Consider the following 24099-nt stretch of genomic DNA (forward strand, 5'->3'; position numbering starts at 1 on the left):
ATTCAGGTTGCTTTTCAGGCTTGGGCTCATAAGCCTATGCGTATGCATAAGCTCTAGGAAGACTCTTGGTGATTCCAAACTTCTTCCATTTAAGAATGATGGAGGCCACTGTGTCCTTGGGGACATTCAATGCTGCAGAAATGTTCTGCTACCCTTCCCCAGATCTGTGCACTGACACAACCCTGTCTCGGAGCTCTACGACCTCATGGCCTGGTTTTTGTTCTGACATGCCCAGTCAACTATAGGACCTTATATAGACAGGTGTGTCCTTTTCCAAATCATGTCCAATCAATTCAATTTACCACAGGTGGACTCCAATCAAGTTGTAGAAACCTCTCAAGAATGGTCAATGGAAACAGGATGCAGAGCCCAAATTCCAGTCTCATGGCAAAGGGTCTGAATACCTATGTAGGTTTTTCTGTTTTTTATTTGTAATAAATTTGCAAAAATGTCTTAAAAACCTGTTTTCGCTTTGTCATTATGGGGCATTTGTGTAGATTGATGTGGGAAAACATATTTCATCCATTTTAGAATAAGGCTGTAACGTAACAAAATGTGGAAAAGGGAAGGGGTCAATATACTTTCCGAATGCACTGTACATTCTCTCCCAGACTCCTGGATATACATTTTGAAGCGTAGCATATGCAAATGAATACATTCCACACTAAAAAAGGCAATTACTCAAATTTGTTTAATTGTGGAGTAGAGTCTAGACCAATTTTATACCAAGACATCTTAAATCAGTTTTGTCTTATGTTTTTCTGCCATGCGTAATATGTAATATGTATTGTATAATGGCACAAGCCTATGCATATGCCTATGTATGTTTTTGAATTAATCCTCACCTGTGTTTGAAACAACATCCACAATGACCATGTTTTGCACTCAGTTTCAACCTGCTGTTGAACTTCTTCCTTCAAATTGATCATCACAGTGAGGTGAGCTTTAAAAGTAGCATACTGTTTTGATGATGTGTTTGTGATTTAAGATTGCATTTTCTGAAACTGACGTGCCCTGCTACCACAGACAAGGTGAGAGGGCTGGTGGGGTTAAAATGCCCTTAATTAGATGCCGACAAAGAGGTCTTTCTACTATGGAAGTAAGAGGGGTTTCCCTCAGGTCTCTCACTCTCACTCTCTCTCTCACACACACACACACACACACACACACACACACACACACACACACACACACACACACACACACACACACACACACACACACACACACACACACACACACACACACACACACACACACACACACACACACACACACACACACGACAGAGTTACATAACACACAGTTGCATACACACACACACTGTATACACTATGGCTGTCTATGTCTTGATCACAGCAGTAAAATGCATGATACTGTAAGCTGGATCAGAAAGAATTTTGCCACTGTCCTTTGCATTTGCTAGCTCACAGAGTCAGAAGCGCTGAGGAAGTTTGACTGACTTTAGAAAATCAAATTGTCCAACCTTTCTGCTTGTTGTTGTGGTGACTCGTTGACAGCAAAATTCTATCTACATCACTACGTCACACTTACATTTCTAAATAAAGGTCTCGCAAAAATAGGCAAAAAAGCGCCGCCAGTGAGCTATCAACTCGTCGTGTTTGGAGGACAAAGAACACCATACCGCCTGTGAAGCATGGGGTGGAAACATCATGCATTGGGGATGTTTTTCTGCAAAGGACCAGGACGTCTGATCCGTGTAAAGGAAAGAATGAATGGGGCCATGTATCGTGAGATTTTGAGTGAAAACCTCCTTCCATCAGCAAGGGCATTGAAGATGAAACGTGGCTGGGTCTTTCAGCATGACAATGATCCCAAACACACCGCCCGGGCAACGAAGGCTTCGTAAGAAGCATTTCAAGGTCTTGAAGTGGCCTAGCCAGTCTCCAGATCTCAACCCCATAGAAAATCTTTGGAGGGAGTTGAAAGTCTGTGTTGCCTAGTAACAGCCCCAAAACATCACTGCTCTAGAGGAGATCTGCATGGAGGAATGGGCCAAAATACCAGCAACAGTGTGTGAAAACCTTGTGAAGACTCACAGAAAATGTTTGACCTCTGTCATTGCCAACAAAGGGTATATAACAAAGTACTGAGATAAACTTTTGTTATTGACCAAATACTTATTTTCCACCATATTTTGCAAATAAATTCATAAAAAATCTTACAATGTGATTTTCTGGATTTTTCCTTCTCATTTTGTCTGTCATAGTTGAAGTGTACCTATGATGAAAATTACAGGCCTCTCTCATCTTTTTAAGTGGGAGAACTTGCACATTTGGTGGCTGACTAAATACTTTTTTGCCCCACTGTATACTTGGACAAGATGGAAATGACGGTGAGTGTTAACGTTTGATAACAACCTACCTTAGCTAGCTAGCTAGAATACACATGCTTAGCACATAACATGTTTCCACTGCACAAGCTAGCTAGCTAGAATACACATGCTTAGCACATAACATGTTTCCACTGCACAAGCGCCAAAGTTCATATAGCTAGCTAGCTAGCTACCATTAAGAAATTATATATTATCTTGTCATTTCGAGGTAACGTTAGTTTAAGTCAAGTTAAATCGCTGGCGAGCTGGCTTGAAAATGTAGCTAGAAACTGTCACCCAGTTAGCCCACAACACTGAACATCTTTTGATAGGACTGACACAGTTGTTATAGTGATGTGCAAAGTTGATTTGATGTTCATAAAGATATTACGTTTTTATTATGTGTATTTTACACATTGTCATTTATGGGACCTGCAAGAGACATAAAATGAATCACTGGAGAGACAAGCAGCTGTCTCCACAGTGGCTGAGGTGAGTGTGACCTATATACCTGCATATAGCTAGTTCTGGATGCCCCAATTAAGTGATTGTGTTTTTGTTAATGTCTCTGATGTGGCCCACTGGTAGACTGGCATTATGCATCATTGTATGTTATCCAAAACAGTTAAATGTGTTGTTTTTACCAAAGAGTCAATTAGTATTTCTCCCGGTCTATCTCTGTCTCTATTTCAATCTCTCTCTCTTTGTCTGTCTTTATTCATCTTTCTTTTTATACCCCCACCCTTTCTCTCTTTCTGCACCCCCATCTCATCTCACTCTCATGTTTTTCACATGAGCGAGAGCAGAGTGTATCCTTGATATGAGAACAGAAGGTCTCTGATGTGTCCCGTTGGTAGATTGGCATTATACATCCTTGTATGTTATCCAAAACAGTTAAATATGTTGTTATTACCAGAGGATTAGCTAATCTCTCTATCTCTAACAAATTAAGATTCCTCTGTGTTTAGAGGTTTTCTTAGGCATCCTATCAGATAGGTAGTCTTTTCAAAGGTCTCTTTATGTGAGTTTTCCTGTTTATGCCTGGAGGTCAACGCTCTCAGCCCTACACTTATTAGGGTCAATCTGACTGCAATGCATACAAAGGGTGTGGTGGTGTGTCTGAGTAGCAGAGCCCCTTTACCTCCCTGGGGGGGGGGGGTGATTAGTGTGTGTTTGTTTGGACCTCTGATGCAGTGGCAGCAACCGTCATAACAGACCACGTTAAACAGCCTTCAGCCGAGCAGATACGAATGCACACAGTAAGCCAAGGAATATTGATTTGATTTGACTAGTCAACAGATCTTATTTGCTTATATGACCAGTTCCATCGCTATACCCACAGAACTCTATTTCAGAGCAGAGATCTGAGATCTGGCTATGTTAGGTTAGCAGGCCTGGGGATGGAGGGGGGAGAGGGGAAGAGAGGTAGAGAGGGGATGTATAAGGAGAGAGGTGAAACAGTTTGGCTCACAGAGGGGAGGAGACAGACAATCAAACAAACAAACAAACACTGGGGACAGGGAGATGAAATAGAGGCTTACCTGAGGACCCCTCTTCCCTGGTGTGCCTGACTTCCCTGGTGGTCCAGGATGGCCCTGTAAGGTGGGAGAAAAGCACACACACATTCATTTTTTTTAAATGAAGAAAAATATATATACAGTACCAGTCAAAAAGTTTGTACGCACCTACTGATTCAAAGGTTTTCTTTATTTTTACATTGTAAAATAATAGTGAAGACGTCAAAACTATGAAATAACACATATGGAATCATGTTGCAACCAAAAAGTTATTCAAAGTAGCCACCCAAAGTAGCCAGCTTTGCACACTCTTGGCATTCTATCAACCAGCTTCATGAGGAATGATTTTCCAACTGTCTTGAAGGAGTTAACACATATGCTGAGCACTTGTTGGCCCCCACACTTTCACACCTCCTACTCCATGCTTCACGGTGGGAACCACACATACGGACACTTTCACACATTCCTGTTCACCTACTCTGCGTCTCACAAAGACGCGGCAGTTGGAACCAAAAGTCTCAAATTTGAACTCATCAGACCAAAGGACAGATTTCCACCGGTCTAATGTCCATTGCTTGTGTTTCTTGGCCCAAGCAAGTCTCTTCTTCTTATTGGTGTCCTTTTAGTAGTGGTTTCTTTGCAGCAAATCGACCACGAAGGCCTGATTCATGCAGTCTCCTCTGAACATCAGAGGTAACTCTGGGTCTTCCTTTCCTGTGGCGGTCCTCATGAGAGCCAGTTTCTTCATAGTGCTTTATTGTTTTTGCGACTTGAAATTTCTTGGAATTTTCCGGATTGACTGACATTCATGTCTTAAAGTAATGATGGACTGTTGTTTCTCTTTTCTTATTTGAGCTGTTCCAACCATAATAGGGACTTGGTCTTTTACCAAATAGGGCTATCATCTGTGTACCACACCTACCTTGTCACAACTGATTGGCTCAAATGCATTAAGGAAAGAAATTCCACAAATTAATTTTTAACAAGGCACACTTGTTAATTGAAATGCATTCCAGTTGACTACCTCATGAAGCTGATTGAGAGAATGCCTAGAGTGTGCAAAGCTGTCAGCAAGGCAAAGGCTGGCTACTTTGAAGAATCTCAAATATATAATATATTATAACTTTTGGATATTACATGATTCCATATGTGTTATTTCATAGTTTTGATATCTTCACTATTATTATACAATGTAGAAAATAGTACAAACAAAGAAAAACCTTGAATCACTAGGTGTGTCCAAACTTTTGACTGGTACTGTATACTTTTACCCTATTCTATATACCTGTATGCTACTTTAAGAGGGTTTTAAACTATATCAACAGTGAATAACTCTTTAACATCTGGATTACACACACACACACACACACACACACACACACACACACTACTAACACAGTACTCAACAAGTTCAATCTGAATCTGGGTTGAATGGAGATGAATTAAAAACACCACCTTTCCTGTAATGTAACTAAATCCCAAACTGGTACTGCTCATAAGAGGCCAGGTGGGTCACGTGTGTTTGTGTGTGTGTGCGCGTGCATCTCTGTAGGTACAGGGGGCAGGAAACACTAAAAGCACCAGAACATTTCCTGCTTCACTCCCAACGTGTTCAATTTATCAAACTAGGCCCATGGTCATTTATTTTACTTTCAACATAAAGAGGAAAAAGAGAAGTGAAAAATAAGAGGGTGACCACTACACTGCCTGATGACTGGACAAAAACAGCATAAACCTCCAGCCATGTGTACCATGTGTTTCTCCTGTTTGGTTTCCACTGAACATGACCCATGTCTCCTACAGCTTAACTTTAATTAGGCTATAGACCATCCTGGCTCTAACCTGTGACTCCAGCGAAAAAGGGTGGACTTTTGTAAGAGGACATCTTAGTTGGATTGATTGTCCGCTTAATTGTGGACATTGTGCCATTTAAATTGTGTTACAGGAGGGCACTCAGGAGTGAAAATAGACTTTCCTGGGCTCACTTCAACTATGTCTGTGTTGTATCTCTTACTGGGCCCTGTCCTCAGCTTTCACACAGAGGAGTGACTGGAGCTGCAGAGTGCTCCAACAGGGCTCCCAAAAAGCGGCAGGTGCTATGAACTCTTAGAAAAAAAGGGTCCAAAGTGTTCTCTGGCTGTCCCAATAGGATAACCCTATGAAGAACCCTTATGGTTCCAGGTAGAAACCCCTTACATTTGAGTCATTTAGCAGATGCTCATATCTAGTGTCTTACAGCAAAGTGGGACAATAATATATCAAAATTAAATCTAAATGTTATTTGACAAATTTACCGAATACAACAACAAAACAACAACAAAGTTATCAAACAAATTAGTTGACTTACAATTAATGGAGGACAATCCAGTTCTAGGAGAAACAGTGATATCTTTTACAGAAACAAATGGGAGTTCTCTCTGACATTTGTACACCAGTGAAATGTTTACTAACAATCCCTTAACCAACAATGCAGTGTTAAGAAAAATACCAACAAAAAAAACGTCAGTGATGCAAACCGTTAGGATGCTCTCGACAGTGCAGCTGTAGAGAACCTTTTGAGGATCTGAGGACCGAAGCCAAATCTTTTCAGTCTCCTGAGTGGTAATAGGTTTTGTTCTGCCCTCTTCACCACTGTCTTGGTGTGCTTGGACCATGTTAGTTTGTTGGTGATGTAGACACAACTCTCGACCCGCTCCACTACAGCCCCATCGATGTGAATGGGGGCGTGCTCAGCCCTCCTTTTCCTTTAATCCACAATAATCTCCTGAGTCTTGATCACGTTGAGGGAGAGGTTGTTGTCGCAAAACACCAGTCTCAACATCAACAACGAAGAGGCGACTCCGGGATGCTGGCCTTCTCGGCAGAGTTCCTCTGTCCCGTGCTTGTGTTCTTTTGCCCATCATAATCCTTTATTTTTATTGGCCAATCTGAGATATGGCTTTTTCTTTGCAAATGTGCCTAGGTGGCAAGCATCCCGGAATCGCCTCTTCGCTTTGACTGGTGTTTTGCGGGTACAGTGTATTGAAGCTGCCTCCACTCCTCTTTCTATTCTGGTTAGAGCCAGTTTGCGCTGTTCTATGAAGGGAGTAGTACACAGCGTTGTACGAGATCTTCAGTTTCTTGGTAATTTCTCACATGAAATGGACTTCATTTCTCTGAACAAGAATAGACTGACGAGTTTCAGAAGAAAGTGTTTTGTTTCTGGCCATTTTGAGCCTGTACTTGAACCCACAAATGATGATGCTCCAGATACTCAACTAGTCTGAAGAAGTCCAGTTTTATTGCTTCTTTAATCAGAACAAACACTTTTCAGCTGTGCTAACATAATTACAAAAGGGTTTTCTAATGATAAATTAGCCTTTTAAGCTGATAAACCTGGATTAGATAACACAACATGCTATTGAAACACAGGAGTGATGGTTGCTGATAATGGGCCTCTGACGCCTATGTAGATATTCAAGAAAAAAATCTCCCGTTTCCAGCTACAATAGTCATTTACAACATTAACAATGTCTACACTGTATTTCTGATCAATTTGATGTTATTTTAATGGACAACAAATGTGCTTTTCAAGGACATTTCTAAGTGACCCCAAACTTTTGAATGGTAGTGTATGTAAAACATCGGGACAGACACCCATCCGGTGCATTCGGAAAATATTCAGACCCATGGACATTTTCCACATTTTGTTATGTTACAGCCTTATTAAAACATGTATTAAATAAACACCATACACCATAATTACAAAGCGAAAATCTTTTTTTTAATCCCCAAATGTATAAAAGAAAGTGGTGTTATTTACGTAAGTATTCATATACTTTGCTATGAGACTTGAATTTCAGCTCAGGTACCTCCTGTTTCCATTGATCATCCTTGAGATGTTTCTACAACTTGATTGGAGTCCACATGGGATAAATTCAATTGATTGGACATGATTTGGAAAGGCTCACACCTGTCTATATAAGGTCCCATAGTTGACAGTGCATGTCAAGAGCAAAAACCAAGCCATGAGGTCGAAAGAATTGTCCATAGTGCTCCAAGACAGGATTGTGTCGAGGCACAGATCTAGGAAAGGGTACCAAAAAATGTCTGCAGCATTGAAGATCCCCAAGAACACAGTGGCCTCCATCATTCTTGAATGGAAGACGTTTAGAACCACCAAGACTCTGACTAGAGCTGGTTGCCCGGCCAAACTGAGCAATCAGGGGAGAAGGACCTTGATCAGGGAGGTGACCAAGAACCCGATGGTCACTCTGAAAGAGCTCTACTGTGTGGAGATGGGAGAACCTTGCAGAAGGACAACCATCTTTGCAGCACTCCACCAATCAGGCCTTTATGGTAGAGTAGCCAGACGGAAGCCACTCCTCAGTAAAAGGCACATCACAGCCCGCTTGGACGGCCCCAGGGAGACTCTCAGACCATGAGAAACAAGATTGTCTGGTCTGATGTTACCAAGATTGAACACTTTGGCCTGAACGCAAAGCATCACATCTGATGGAAAACCTGGCACCATCCCTAAGACGAAGCATGGTGGTGACAGCATCATGTTGTGGGAATGCTTTTCAGAGGCAGGGACTGGGAAACTAGTCAGGATCGAGGCAAAGATGAACGTAGCAAAGTGCAGAGACATCCTTGATGAAAACCTGCTCCAGAGTGCTCAGGACCTCAGACTGGGGCGAAGGTTCACATTGTTTCAACAAGACAACAAGCACACAGCCAAGACAATGTGGCTTAGGGACAAGTCTCTGAATGTCCTTGAGTGGCCCAACCAGAGCCCGGACTTGAACCTGATCAAACATCTCTGGAGAGACCTGAAAATAGCTGTGCAGTGACGCTCCCCGTCCAACCTGACAGAGCTTGAGAGGATCTGCAGAGAAGAATGTGAGAAACTCCCCAAATACAGGTGTACCAAGCTTGTAGCATCATACCCAAGAAGACTCATGACTATAATCGCTGCCAAAGGTGCTTCAACCAAGTTATGTAAATGTGATATTTTAATTTTCTTTTAATCAATTTGCAAACATTTCTAACAACCCGCTTTTGCTTTGTCCTTATGGTATCTGGATTGAGGAGGAAAAAAACAATTGAATCAATTTTAGAACAAGGCTGCAATGTAACAAATGTGTGTACGGTCAAGGGGTTTAAATACTTTCCGAAGGCACTGTATGTACTCACTGTGAGTCCTTTTGATCAATGTGTGTACGGTCAAGGGGTTTAAATACTTTCCGAAGGCACTGTATGTACTCACTGTGAGTCATTTTGATCAATGTGTGTGTGGTTGTGATCTTATGTTTAGCAGATGTTGTTAAAACATGTGAAATCAGCTCAGGTCTGTATGGGAGAAATTGTGCTTAGGAAATATCCTGTGCCTGTGTTGTTATCATAATGATTTGCAGGGCTAGTTCAAACATCTGAAAACAGACACTGTGGTGTGTATGTGCTACTTAGATTGAGATGTTTATTAAATCAATTCTATTGAGTGAACATTAAACTCAAAAAGGAGCCCATGGAGATGTTTTAAGATTGCTCGCAAAGGTATTCAAAATAATTCGCCATCTGCCTGTAGGTGTTGGAAGGGCATGGTGTTGGGGAAAGCACAGAGACAGAGCTGAGCCCTGACAGATGGTTCATCGCCCCTTGGTACATCTTCTTCCTGGCCTGGCTCATACCGTCCCCTGCCCTTCTCACCAACATCCAACCCTTCAAGGCGCACCTTCACTCTCTGCCCTGACACTCCATCTACCTCTGCCTCATCTCTTGACCCTGTGTTGTGTGCTAAACACATTTGTGCAGATGTTGGAGCAGATGATTTCTTTAATTGCACTATTTTCCTCCTGTGGTATTTCCTCTTGTGATCGTCACCTGGTGAAAAATATCTAGCAAAAGGTCTGCAAATGTCTTTGTCTGATTATTTATACATGTGGCATAAAATATGACTGTTCTGTATCAGTCACTCAGTAAACTTGTACTGCTTTGTAAATGAGCTATTTAAATTAGGTTAATGTCTTGGGAGTCTGTTCTTATTGCCTACAGCTGGACAGTCATTCTCACCAATGTACCATGGTAGGAAGTTTCCCACTACACATTACACAAGGCTTTACATGGTAATGTAGATTAGGTTACTGTCTTGAGGATCTAGTCTTAATATGCTGTATATGACAAACTAAAACAACATGAGGATGAAGTGACTGTCATTACGGTAATCTTTATTGTGATTGGTAATGTGTGAATAAGAAAAACAGTAGCTCACAACATGACATACTGTATAAACAGTAATCTCCCAGAGAAAGAGAACATATTTACTGTAGGGTGTCACGTGTGATGGCAGCATCCTGGAAAGACACTCTACCAGCTGGTGTGAGGAAGTACTCCTTAAGGTTGTTGGACACGTCTTTAGCAACTCTGGTTGCCGTCTGCCAACATGTTCCTTGGGTCCAGGAAGCTGGTGTCCTCTTGTACCACCTGCCTTCACTCTCCTGGGCACAGGTCCCCAATGGGTGTGGAGTGGACAACAAACGTGGGGTGGGTGTACTGTGTTGATGACTCTGTCAGTGTCTGTGATGCAAAGGTAGTTGTAGAGGGCCACGCAGGCCTTCACAATGGTCTCAGCTTGCCCTGGACCAACCTCATTGACTCGTCCCAGGATCCTCCATCTTGCAGCAAGGAATCCAAAGGAGTTCTCTAAAACTGGCTAAAGCTCTACTCTGGTTCCCCCTAGTGGATATCCACTACACAAGGCTCCTCTTGCTTGGTAAGCTACTCTGGTTCCCCCTAGTGGATATCCACTACACAAGGCCCATCTTGCTTGGTAAGCTACTCTGGTTCCCCCTAGTGGATATCCACTACACAAGGCCCATCTTGCTTGGTAAGCTACTCTGGTTCCCCCTAGTGGATATACACTACACAAGGCTCCTCTTGCTTGGTAAGCTACTCTGGTTCCCCCTAGTGGATATCCACTCCACAAGGCCCATCTTGCTTGGTAAGCTACTCTGGTTCCCCCTAGTGGATATCCACTCCACAAGGCCCCTCTTGCTTGGTAAGCTACTCTGGTTCCCCCTAGTGGATATAGACTACACAAGGCTCATCTTGCTTGGTAAGCTACTCTGGTTCCCCCTAGTGGATATACACTACACAAGGCTCCTCTTGCTTGGTAAGCTACTCTGGTTCCCCCTAGTGGATATACACTCCACAAGGCCCATCTTGCTTGGTAAGCTACTCTGGTTCCCCCTAGTGGATATACACTACACAAGGCTCCTCTTGCTTGGTAAGCTACTCTGGTTCCCCCTAGTGGATATACACTACACAAGGCTCCTCTTGCTTGGTAAGCTACTCTGGTTCCCCCTAGTGGATATACACTCCACAAGGCCCATCTTGCTTGGTAGGCTACTCTGGTTTCCCCTAGTGGATATACACTACACAAGGCTCCTCTTGCTTGGTAAGCTACTCTGGTTCCCCCTAGTGGATATACACTACACAAGGCTCCTCTTGCTTGGTAAGCTACTCTGGTTCCCCTAGTGGATATACACTCCACAAGGCCCATCTTGCTTGGTAGGCTACTCTGGTTCCCCTAGTGGATATACACTCCACAAGGCCCATCTTGCTTGGTAAGCTACTCTGGTTCCCCTAGTGGATTTACACTCCACAAGGCCCATCTTGCTTGGTAGGCTACTCTGGTACCCCTAGTGGATATACACTCCACAAGGCCCATCTTGCTTGGTAAGCTACTCTGGTTCCCCCTAGTGGATATCCACTACACAAGGCCCATCTTGCTTGGTAAGCTACTCTGGTTCCCCCTAGTGGATATCCACTCCACAAGGCCCATCTTGCTTGGTAGGCTACTCTGGTTCCCCCTAGTGGATATACACTCCACAAGGCCCATCTTGCTTGGTAAGCTACTCTGGTTCCCCCTAGTGGATATCCACTACACAAGGCTCCTCTTGCTTGGTAAGCTACTCTGGTTCCCCCTAGTGGATATCCACTACACAAGGCTCCTCTTGCTTGGTAAGCTACTCTGGTTCCCCCTAGTGGATATCCACTACACAAGGCTCCTCTTGCTTGGTAAGCTACTCTGGTTCCCCCTAGTGGATATAGACTACACAAGGCTCATCTTGCTTGGTAAGCTACTCTGGCTCCCCTTCGTGGATATACACTACACAAGGCTCCTCTTGCTTGGTAAGCTACTCTGGTTCCCCCTAGTGGATATACACTACACACGGCTGTTCTTGCTTGGTAAGCTACTCTTGCTCCCCCTAGTGGATAAACACTACACAAGGCTAATTTTGATTGGTAAGATACTCTGGCTCCCCTTCGTGGATATACACTACACAAGGCTCCTCTTGCTTGGTAGGCTACTCTGGTTCCCCCTAGTGGATATACACTACACAAGGCCCATCATGCTTGGTAAGCTACTCTGGTTCCCCTAGTGGATATACACTACACAAGGCCCATCTTGCTTGGTAAGCTACTCTGACTCCCCTTAGTGTATATACACTCCACAAGGCCCATCTTGCTTGGTAAGCTACTCTGGTTCCCCTAGTGGATATAGACTACACAAGGCTCCTCTTGCTTGGTAAGCTACTCTGGTTCCCCTAGTGGATATAGACTACACAAGGCTCCTCTTGCTTGGTAAGCTACTCTGGCTCCCCTTAGTGGATATATACTACACACGGCTGTTCTTGCTTGGTAAGCTACTCTTGCTCCCCCTAGTGGATAAACACTACACAAGGCTAATTTTGCTTGGTAAGATACTCTGGCTCCCCTAGTGGATAGACACTACTCAAGTCAGACTTGCTCCACTCTGGGTGGAGCTCAACAACGATGTGGACAAAGGTGCAGTCTGCCCCCAAAATCCAGCTCCATCCATGCACATGCAAGCATGTCGATCGACGGAGTGAACCTTGCAGTGACCTTTAGCCTGAAGTGACAATATGACTCCAGCGAGCTTGCCCCACTACCCCAAAGCTAAACCCTAGCAGCCTTTCACTTCAAACAAGGACACTGACATGCTTTGTACTATGTATGTACCAATAGATATACATTTGATGTTGTTGTGTTTTGAAAAGTAGAAGAGGACAGTAAAGACAAACAAACTGAGAAAAAGGAGAGACATTTGAACAAAGAAACTTTGAACAATGTCCACAATGTTCTCTCTCCATCACCATCTCTCTTTCTCTTTTGTCTTCAGTCATCCTCCTTTCTCCCCCCACCCCCACTTTCCACTGTAGACATCTGGCTATATATATACTGAAGGGTTCTCTGATCACAGACCCAGCCCTCCTGTCCTCCTCCCCACTTTCTATACCTGGGCTGGCAGAGCTTTGAAGAGGCTGTGTTCCCCCCATATTCCCTCAGCAGAACGTCACTGAGCCTCGATTGTTCACAGTGAGGAGGGATAGAGGTCTGTAATCAGACTGGAATAGAGTCTGGGAGAGAGAGTAAGAGGGGACGGGGGTAGGATGAGGAAGAGAGGGCTCACATATGCTCTACTTTCACCACTCCAGTGAGTTTAATAACTCAACCTGCCACACACTTCCACCTCGCACATACTCACTCATGCACACATGAAAACACATATGTACACTGCCTTTGTGCGCTAAATACAATCTCTTATGCATCCCCAGTTGGTAGGAAAGAGTATTAAGAGGCTCTTACCGCAAGGCCTGGTTCACCCTTTAGCCCTTGGGGTCCTGGCAAAAGTAGAGAAAAATGGGTCGGCTCCACATCGTACGTCTGCCACCAGCCCGTGGCGGGGAAGTTAAAGGGTGCATAGGTGGGTCTGGTGGGCCGTTGGGTGACAGGTGCATTGGTGGCTTTCGATAGCTTTGGATTGGCAGGTGCATTGGTGGCTTTGAATTGGCGAGTGGCTGTGACTTTAGGCTGGGCAATTGTCTTTTGGGTGCTGTAGGCTGTGGTTTCTGTAGTAGTTTCTTTGGCCCAGGGCTGACTGCCCCCTGGGCTAGAAGGGCAGAGTCTGGCTTCTTCTTGGTAGGCTTGGCCGCAGCAGTGAAAGAGGGTTTCTGCTTTGCCTCCAGCCCCAAGGTGGTCTTCTTGGGGCTGCTGCGAGAGGTGGGCTTGGCTAGGATGGGCTTGGTAGGGGTGGGCTTGGGAGGGGTGGGCTTGAAATTGGCAGGCTTAACAGGGTGGGCTTGACATTGGCGGGCTTGATATGGGTGGGCTTGTGGGATTTCTGAGTGATGGGGTAGGTTTTGGGGGGCGGAGGGAGGGGCGACTCCATTCCTGAGTGGTGCTGTAATGGTCTCGCTCTGGGCCTTGGTCGGGAAGGCTAGCCCAGGCCCTGTCATGAGTAACATCACAGTACCAGGTAGGGGAGAAGGAGTGGTCCTAGGGATGGGCTTTAGCAGGATGGCCGGCACCACATGCCTAACAGCAGAGGCAGCTGCAGTGGCGCTCCTTGCTAGGTTCATGACCATGGGCTTCCTGTTCAGCTCAGAGGGAGCTGGCAGGGCCAGGCTGGCCGTGATGTTGGGGTCTCGGGTTAAGAGGGGCGCTATGTTTGGCCTGTAGGTGTCACCCTCCATGCACTGTTTCTTAATGTACCTGCAGTAGTTGTGAGCTGCCTGGGAGGAGGGGATAAGGTCAAACTGGCAAATGGCACCCTCGAACTGCACCGAGCCCTGGCCCATCTTCCCGAGCAGAAAGGAGCTCTCAGGGTCCAGGCCTTCTCTGTCTACCGAAGTCAAGTCTGCGTGAACGCTCTGCTTCCCACAGGCAGAGTATAGAGTCACCCTTTGGTCACGGATGTCCAGAGCCAGATGGTGCCACTGGCCATCGCGGAGGTCGTAGTGGAGTGGGACGGCGCTCTTGGGCCCTGTGTGGAGGACAAGCTGCCCCGGGGTCAGCTGCAGGCCTAGCAGGAGCCGGCGGTGGCCGGTGAGCACGGTGAAGAGGAAGGCGTTGTTGACACGGTGGGAACGCACACTCAGAAGCAGCGCCAGGTTGGGCCAGTAGGATGGTGGTATGACTGAGCGGGCAGGGGCCTCCACACGTGCCTGTTGGGTGAGGATGACTCCTGATCGGAACGGAATGATCCCTGGACGGATGGAGCTTGATGGCTTCTCTCCCTTGAGCCCCAGCCTCTGGAGGATGTCCACATCTGCAAGAGAGCAGGACAGGTGTATGATCAGAGTGGCCACGCACACGCACACACACAGAGACAAAACATACTGTGAAGAAAGAATGGCACTGGGAGTAAACGTTTTACGGGCTGCTGACCAGTTATACTATTTTGTGTTTTTTTTGCACTGATTTTAAGTGTTTTTATACATAATGTTTCCGTCATCGTTGCCTATGACCGAAAAGATCTTCTGGACATCAGAACAGTGATCACTAACCTTGATTTGGAGGAAGAAGTCTACTTCAATAACTCAGCTCACGCAGAACATACTGCTGACCTGAGACCAGGCCCTAATCGAAGGCACCCGGAAGAGGCAAAGCAATATATAGAGGCCAACTTGGGGGAACCCTGATGAAACTACGGCGATGAGTAAATAAAATGCCTCTACCCTCTGTTCTATTGGCGAATGTACAAACACTGGAAAACAAAGTACACGGGCTCTGTTTGAGACGATCTTATAAATGGGACCGGAATATCCTATGCTTCACTGAGTAGTGGCTGTACGAGGACATGGTTAATATAAATCTAGCTGTTTTTCTATGCATCGACAGGACAGAATGGCAGCGTCTCATCAACTGAAGGGCGGGACTGTGAGTCTCTTTGTGAACAACAGCTGGTGCGCAATCTCTAATATTAAGGACGTCTCGAGGTTCTGCTTGCCTGAGTTCGAATGCCTCCTGATAAGCTATAGACCATACTATTTACCAAGAGGTTTCATCTATATTTTCCGTAGCTGTCTGCTTACCAACACAAACCGATGCTGGCACTGACTGCACTCAACAAACTAAACTCAGCAAAAAAGAAACATCATCTCACTGTCAACTGCGTTTAGTTTCATCAAACTTAACATGTGTAAATATTTGTATGAACATAACAAGATTCATCAACTGAGACTTAAACTGAACAAGTTCCACAGACATGTGACTAACAGAAATGGAACAATGTGTCTCTGAACTAAGGAGGTGGGGGGGATCAAAATCTAAAGTAACAGCCAGTATCTGGTGTGGCCACCAGCTGCATTAAGTGCTACAGTGCATCTCCTCCTCATGGACTGCACCAGATTTGCCAGTTCTTGCTGTGAGATATGTTACCCCACTCTCCCACCAAGGCACCTGCAATTACTTGGGGGGAATGGCCCTAGCCCTCACCCTCCGATCCAACAGGTCCCAGGAGTGCTCAATGGGATTGAGATTCGAGCTCTTCGCTGGCCATTACAGAACACTGACATTCGTTTCTTGAAGGAAATCATGCACAGAACGAGCAGTATGGCTGGTGGCATTGCATGCTGGAGGCTCCGGATGAGGGAGGAGGATGTCTTCCCTGTAATGCACAGCGTTGAGATTGCCTGCAATGACAACAAGCTCAGGCCGATGATGCTGTGACACACCGCCCCAGACAATGATGGACCCTCCACCTCCAAATCGATCCCGCTCTATAGTACAGGCCTCGGTGTAACACACATTCTTCTATGATAAATACAAATCCGACCATCACCCCTGGTGAGACAAAACCGTGACTCGTCAGTTTAGAGCACCTTTGCCAGTCCTATCTGGTCCAGCGACGGTGGGTTTGTGCCCATATGCGACATTGTTGCATATGGTGTCTGGTGAGGACCTGCCTTACAACAGGCCTATACAAGCCCTCATTCCAGCCTCTCTCAGCCTATTGCGGGCAGTCTGAGCCCCGATGGAGGGATTGTGCGTTCCTGGTATAACAGGTGTGATGTTCGGATGTACCAATCCTGTGCAGGTGTTGTTACACGTGGTCTGCCACTGCGAGGGCGATCAACTGTCTGTACTGTCTCCCTGTAGCGCTGTCTCACACTACAGACATTGCAATTTATTTCCCTGGCCACATCTGCAGTCGTCATGCCTCCTTGCAGCATGCTCAAGGCACGTTCACGCAGATGAGGCAGGGACCCTGGGCATCTTTCTTTTGTTGTTTTTCAGTCAGTAGAAAGGCCTCTTTAGTGTCCTAACTTTTCATAACTGTGACCTTAATTGCCTATCGTCTGTAAGCTGTCAGTGTCTTAACGACCGTTCCACAGGTGCATGTTCATTAATTGTTTATGGGCCATTGAACAAGCATGGGAAACAGTGTTTAAACCCTTTACAATGAAGATCTGTGAATTATCTTTGAAAGACAGGGCCCTGAAAAGGGGATTTTCTTTTTGGAGTGGGTCTGCTAGTACAGTATTTATACAGTGCCAGCAGGATACAGATAGAGCTCATGAGGCGGGAGGTAGAATTTTGACATTGGTAAAGAATGTGATTAAGTGTGAACAGATTGAATTCAAGAATAAAAATATTCTGGAAAGTATGATTATTACAAAAACGTTATCTCCACAAATGTCATTCAATATCATTGGTGTACTGTATACACTACCGTTCAAAAGTTTGTTTATTAAGAAAAGCATATCTTTGTCCATTAAAATAACATCAAATTGATCAGAAATACAGTTTAGACATTGTTAATGTTGTAAATTACTATTGTACATGGAAACGGCAGATTTTTAATTGAATATCTACATAAGCATTGTGGCGTACAGCAGGTCAGCCACCAGGGGAGACTCGTCGAGGCCTGGTGACAGACGGAGTATACATCACGAGGCGATGGCTCCAGCTGCTGGACGTGCCAGGTCTCAAAGGGCTCTCTGGCCAGGACTAATTGGGGCTGATTGGGAGTTTGTGAGTAAACAAGGGCTGATTGCTCACCAGCTGTACAAGTCCCATGAAGCTGCCAGAAGGGCAGCACACAGGAGAGGACTGGGGGAAGAAAGAACTCCCGTATAGTTGGGGGTGGTGGCGGAGGTAACAGGAGTGAGTTCAGTTTTGATCCCCACTCTGGCCTTCTAGGCAGAGTTCCTCTGTCCAGTGTCTGTGTAATTTTGCACATCTTTTTTAATATTTTTATTAGCCAGTCTGAGATCCGGCTTTTTCTTTGCAACTCTGCCTAGAAGGCCAGAATCCCGGAGTCGCCTCTTCACTGTTGATGTTGAGACTGGTGTTTTGCGGGTACTATTTAATGAAGCTGCCAGTTGAGGACTTGTGAGTCGACACGGATAAAATAGAGCTGGTGGATTTTTCCATGAAAAGCAGAACAGAGATGCTACGTCTGGTAAGACGAGGGGTGAGGGGGTGTGTCTATTTGTCAATAACAGCTGGTACGTGATGTCTAATATTAAAGAAGTCTCAAGGTATTGTTCGCCTGAGGTAGAGTACCTTATGGTAAGCTGTAGACCACACTATCAACCAAGAGTTCTCATCTATATTATTCATAGCCGTCTATTTACCACCACAGACCAATGGTACAAAGACCGTACTCAACCAACTCTATAAGGCCATAAGCAAACAAGAAATGCTCATCCAGAAGCAGCGGTCCTAGTGGCCGGGGACATTAATCCAGGCAACCTTATATCAGTTTTACCAAATTTTTGTCAGGATGTCACATGTGCAACCAGAGGAAAAAAACTCTACACCACACACAGAGATACAGAAGTGGTCAGATGACGCGGATGCTACGCTACAGGACTGTTTTGCTAGCACAGACTGGAATATGTACTGGGATTCATTTAATGGCATTGAGGAGTATACCACCTCAGTCATCGGCTTCATCAATAAGTGCATCGATGACGTTGTCCCCACAGTGACCATACGTACATATCCAAACCAGAAGCCATGGATTACAGGAAACATCCACATCGAGCTAAAGGCTAGAGCTGCCGCTTTCAAGAAGCGGGTCACTAATCCAGACCCTTATAAGAAATCCCGCTATGCCCTCAGACGAACCATCAAACAAGCAAAGCGTCAATACAGGATTAAGATTGAATCCTACTACACTGTCTCTCACGCTCGTCGGATGTGGCATGGCTTGAAAACTATTACGGACTGCAGAGGGAAACCCAGACGCGAGCTGCCCAACGACGCGAGCCTACCAGATGAGCTAAATTACTTTTTAATTTATGCTCGCTTCGAGGCAAGCAACACTGAAACATGCACGAGAGCACCAGCTGTTCTTTATGACTGATAGCGCTCTCGGTAGCCGATGTGAGCAAGATAAAGGAGTTGATCGTGGACGGCAGGAAACGGCAGGCCGAACAGGCCGCCATTAACATCAACGGGGCTTTAGTGGAGCGGGTCGAGAGTTTCAAGTTCCTTACTGTCCACATCACTAACAAACTATCATGGTCCAAACACAAAAAGACAGTTGTGAAGAGGTTACGACAAAACCTTTTCCCCCTCAGGAGACTGAAAAGATTTGGCATGGGTTCCCAGATCCTCAAAAGTTCTACAGCTGCACGACCGAGAGAATCCTGACCGGTTGCATCACCGCCTGGTATGGCAACTGCTCGGCATCTGACCACAAGGCGCTATAATAGGCGCTGTCAGAGGAAAGCCCATTAAATTGTCAGAGACTCCAGTCACCCAAGTCATAGACTGTTTTCTCTGCTGGTGTGTTCCTTGTTCTTCATGATGCTCTCTGCGCTTTTAACGGACCTCTGAGACTATCACAGTGCAGGTGCATTTATACGGAGACCTGATTACACACAGGTGGATTGTATTTATCATCATTAGTCATTTAGGTCAACATTGGATCATTCAGAGATCCTCACTGAACTTCTGGAGAGAGTTTGCTGCACTGAAAGTAAAGGGGCTGAATAATTTTGCACGCCCAATTTTTCCATTTTGATTTGTTAAAAAAGTTTGAAATATCCAATAAATGTCGTTCCACTTCATGATTGTGTCCCACTTGTTGTTGATTCTTCACAAAAAAATACAGTTTTATATCTTTATGTTTGAAGCCTGAAATGTGGCAAAAGGTCGCAAAGTTCAAGGGGGCCGAATACTTTCGCAAGGCACTGTATATATATATATATATATATATATATATATATAGTAATTATTTATTTTTCTGCTTAAAAAAAAATAAGTCAGGAAAGGTGACATGCAATGGAGAAATACACTTTGCCTTCATAGCCTATTGTCTAGTTAGGCTATAACACAGCAAATAATATGTTTTTTGATAATGGCACTGTGATATGTGATTTTTGGAAGTTTATGAGGGTTTATAAACAAAAAGAGTGCAATTGATCAATCTACGAAACTCCGAAGAGGGCCATATATATATATATATATATATATAGTAATTTTTTTTTTTCTGCCTTAACAAATATGTCAGGAAAGGTGACATGCAATGGAGAAATACACTTTGCCTTCATAGCCTGAACAAAAATATAAACGCAGCATGTAAAGTGTTGGTCCCATGTTTCATGAGCAGAAATGTTCCATACACACAAGAAGCTTATTTATCTCAAATTGTGTCCAAATTTGTTGACATCCCTGTTAGTGATCATTTCTCCTTAGCCAAGATAATATATCAAGAAGCTGGTTAAACAGCATGATCATTACACAGGTGCAACTTGTGCTGGGGACAATAAAAGGCCACTTTAAAATGTGCAGTTTTGTCACAATGCCACAATTTTTAAAGGAGCGTGCAATTGGCATGTTGACTGCATGAATGTCCAGCAGAGCTATTGCCAGAGTATTCAATGTTAATTTCTCTACCATAACTTCTTATGGCTGGGGGCAGTATTGAGTAGCTTGGATGAATAAGTTGCCCAAACTAAACGGCCTGCTCCTCAGTCTCAGTTGCTAATATATGCATAGTATTATTAGTATTGGATAGAAAACACTCTAAAGTTTCCAAAACTGTCAAAATATTGTCTGTGAGTATAACAGAACTGATATTGCAGGCGAAACCCTGAGGAAAATCAAACCAGGAAGTGGCTTCAATTTTGAAAACTCTGTGTTCCATAGCCTGCCTTTGTTCAATTTAAAGGGATATCAACCAGATTCCTCTTCCTTTCACTTCCTCAAGGTGTCAACAGTCTTTAGACATAGTTTCAGGCTTTTATTTTGAAAATGAGCAAGAACGATAACACTGCGTCATTGTATGGCCTGGTGCCAGCAGTGTTTTATATGCGTAACAGAGTTTGGGCAGCTATTGTCTCTCCCTCTCCTACTGATAAAGACAGTTGCGGTTGATATATTATCGATTATATATTTTAAAAACAACCCGAGGATTGATTATAAAATCGTTTGACATGTTTCTGTGGACATTAAGGAAACTATTTGGAATTTGTCTGCGTTGTTGTGACCGCTCTTTCCAGTGGATTTCTGAACATAACGCGCCAAACAAACTGAGGTATTTTGGATATAAAAATAATCTTTATGGAACAAAAGGAACATTTATTGTGTAACTGGGAGTCTCGTGTGTGAAAACATCGGAAGATCAAAGGTAAACGATTAATTTGATTGCTTTTCTGATTTTTGTGACCAAGCTACTTGGTGCTAGGTATTCATAATGTTTTGTCGAGCGAACGATAAACTTACACAAACGCTTGGATAGCTTTCGCTGTAAAGCATATTTTCAAAATCTGACCCGACAGGTGGATTAACAAAAGACTAGGCTGTGTTTTGTTATATTGCACTTGTGATTTCATGAATATAAATATTTTTTGTAATATTGTTTGAATGTGACGCTATGCAATTCAGCGGTTGTTGATGACAATTATCCCTTTAACGGGATGGCAGCCATAAGAAGATAAGCCATCTCCAACGTGTTTTTAGAGAATTTGTCAGTATGTCCAACTGGCCTCACAACCGCAGACCATGTGTAACCACACCAGCCCAGGACCTCCACATCCTTCTTCTTCACCTGCGGGATGGTCTGAGACCAGCCACCCAGACCGCTGATGAAACTGAGTTGTATGGTTATTTAAAAAATGTAAGCCTGGGATCAAACCCGGGTCTGTAATGATGCCACTGCGATGCAGTGCTTTTGAACACTGAGCCACTTGGGAGGCCAAACTGAAAAGTATTTCTGTCTATAATAAAGCCCTTTTGGGGGATAAAACTCACTCTCATTGGCTGGGCCTGGCTCCCAAGTGGGTAGGCCTATGCCCTCCCTCCCAGGCCCACCCAAGGTTGCGCCCCTGCCCAGTCATGTGAAATCCATAGATTAGGGGCTATTGATTGTATTTCAATTGACAAGATTTCCTTATATGAACTGTAACTCAGTAAAATTGGTGAAATTGTTGCATGTTGTGTTTAATATTTTCGTTCAGTATAAGTACATGGGTGTGGTATTAGACTCTAAACTGACTAAGTTGGTCAATACTGTGACATTTAGATAATAAACTGTCTTAACACTAATGCTGCTAAGGTTTATATATATGCTATGATATTTTTCTCACATGTCTTATTGCATTACAAGAAAAACACAAACCATTGCAATCTCTGTATAAGCGTGCATTGAATTTTTTTTAAATCAAAAAACGAATAATTATTACCACTGTTTAATTCTAAAGAAACACAATTTGTTAAGTTTTGGATGTTTTTGTACACTTTCAAATGTAAAACTGCTTTTTTAAACATGTACATGGACTTGCTCCACAACAAGTCTACTTGCTCCACAACAAGTCTACTACTACTTTACTATCTATATGGTCGCACACTAGGGGAGCAATTAATGCAAACTGTAGAGTTCCAGTGTGTAGAACAGCTGTTTCCCAATCTGCATGTTTACAACTGGAGCCAACTTTCTGAAAACTTCAAATGTGTGGCTAATGTCAGTGCTTTTACACAGTGGTGGGAAAAGTACCCAATTGTCATACTTGAGTAAAATGATAGATACCTCTAATAGAAAGTTAATCAAGTAAAAGTAACATTCCCCCAGTAAAATACTACTTGAGTAAAAGTCTAGAATTATTTGGTTCTAAATATACCCTAAGTATCTAAAGTAAATGTAATTACTAAAATATAATTAAGTATTAAAAGTAAAAGTATAAATCATTTCATATTCCTTCTATTAAGCAAAGCCAGCGGCACCATTTTTATTTAAAAAATGTAATTTATGGCTAGCCAGGGGCAGGCTCCAACACTCAGACATAATTTACAAACTAGGCATGTGTTTAGTGAGTCCGCCAGATCAGAGGCAGTAGGGATGTCCAGGGATGTTCTCTTCATAAGTGTGTGAATTAGACCATTTCCTGTCCTGCTAAGCATTCAAAATGTAACTAACACTTTGGGTGTCAGGTAAAATGTATGGAGTAAAAAGTATATTATTTTCTTTAGGAACATAGTGAAGTATAAATAGTAAAGTAATGTACAGACACCCCCAAAAACGACTTAAGTATTATTTTTAAATATTTTTACAAGTACTTTACACCACTGCTTTTACACCAAAAGTTAACCAGTGGTTAAAAGAACAGTAGCCACTTATGAATTTGTTTTGTTGCCGTTTGTTTTTGTTAATGTTTTTACTATGTGTTTTTACAACTCATAGGTCCAATAACAATTTGTCCGATAATTATTATGTGCAATGTCTTGACTTCTGTGTGGAAACATATCTGCATGTCCTGACCTCTGTTTTTTGTACTATTCTTTTCTTATTTTATTTTAAACATGTTTGATATCTGTATGTTGTCTGCTCGTAAATGTTTGTTTATATGTTCACCTGCCTGGGGACTGCAGATGGAAATTAGCTGTTGGCTAAATCTAGTCCAACGCATTTTTATCAAGTGTACTGAGACATGCTTTGTTGTATATTGCGTCTGTTCAAATAAACATAATAATAATAATAATATGTTCAATGTTCAATGTAAAAAATTGGCCCCCGCTCGCAACCACCCGGCAGGTGGTCCCTGGAATACACCATGGGGACTGCAGGCGATGGGACTAACACTGACTGGTTTGGGTTGATTGGTGTGTCTCTGCTCGAAGACAGAATCCAAACATGCAGTCAGTAGTAGTGCACTCCATAGGGAATTGGGAGCCAGAGACGCAGCCATACAGTTTGTGTTTAGCACCTGTTTGGAGTTCACAGCCTTTCTGGTATCCCTGCCCGACTCCAATTTAGGAAATGTAGACCTTTCCTACGCACGCCTTTCCTGCGCACTTCTCATAAGTTAATATTTAGACTTACCTTCTGCAGGTGCGTAACGGGAATTGAAAATCCTCCCACTTACTGGCCAACAGATTTTCTCGTGGAGTTTCAATTCAGAGTTTTCAGTAAATGTATCTTAAGCCATCCCTTTAAAAACGGTGTTTAAC

The 24099-nt window shown here is 43.7% G+C and overlaps 1 protein-coding gene across 1 annotated transcript; it reads right to left on the reverse strand.

Moving 5' to 3' along the window:
• Window positions 1-3875: 3875 nt before the first annotated feature.
• On the reverse strand, window positions 3876-14965 carry LOC127919060 (collagen alpha-1(XXVII) chain B-like; the record flags this gene model as incomplete). Its single annotated transcript, XM_052502479.1, has 2 exons — window positions 3876-3930; window positions 13504-14965. A coding segment is annotated over one exon (1442 nt), but the record flags the coding sequence as incomplete, so codon positions are not given.
• Window positions 14966-24099: the final 9134 nt, after the last annotated feature.

Source organism: Oncorhynchus keta, unplaced genomic scaffold (assembly GCF_023373465.1).
Source record: "Oncorhynchus keta strain PuntledgeMale-10-30-2019 unplaced genomic scaffold, Oket_V2 Un_contig_15611_pilon_pilon, whole genome shotgun sequence".
Taxonomy (NCBI): domain Eukaryota; kingdom Metazoa; phylum Chordata; class Actinopteri; order Salmoniformes; family Salmonidae; genus Oncorhynchus; species Oncorhynchus keta.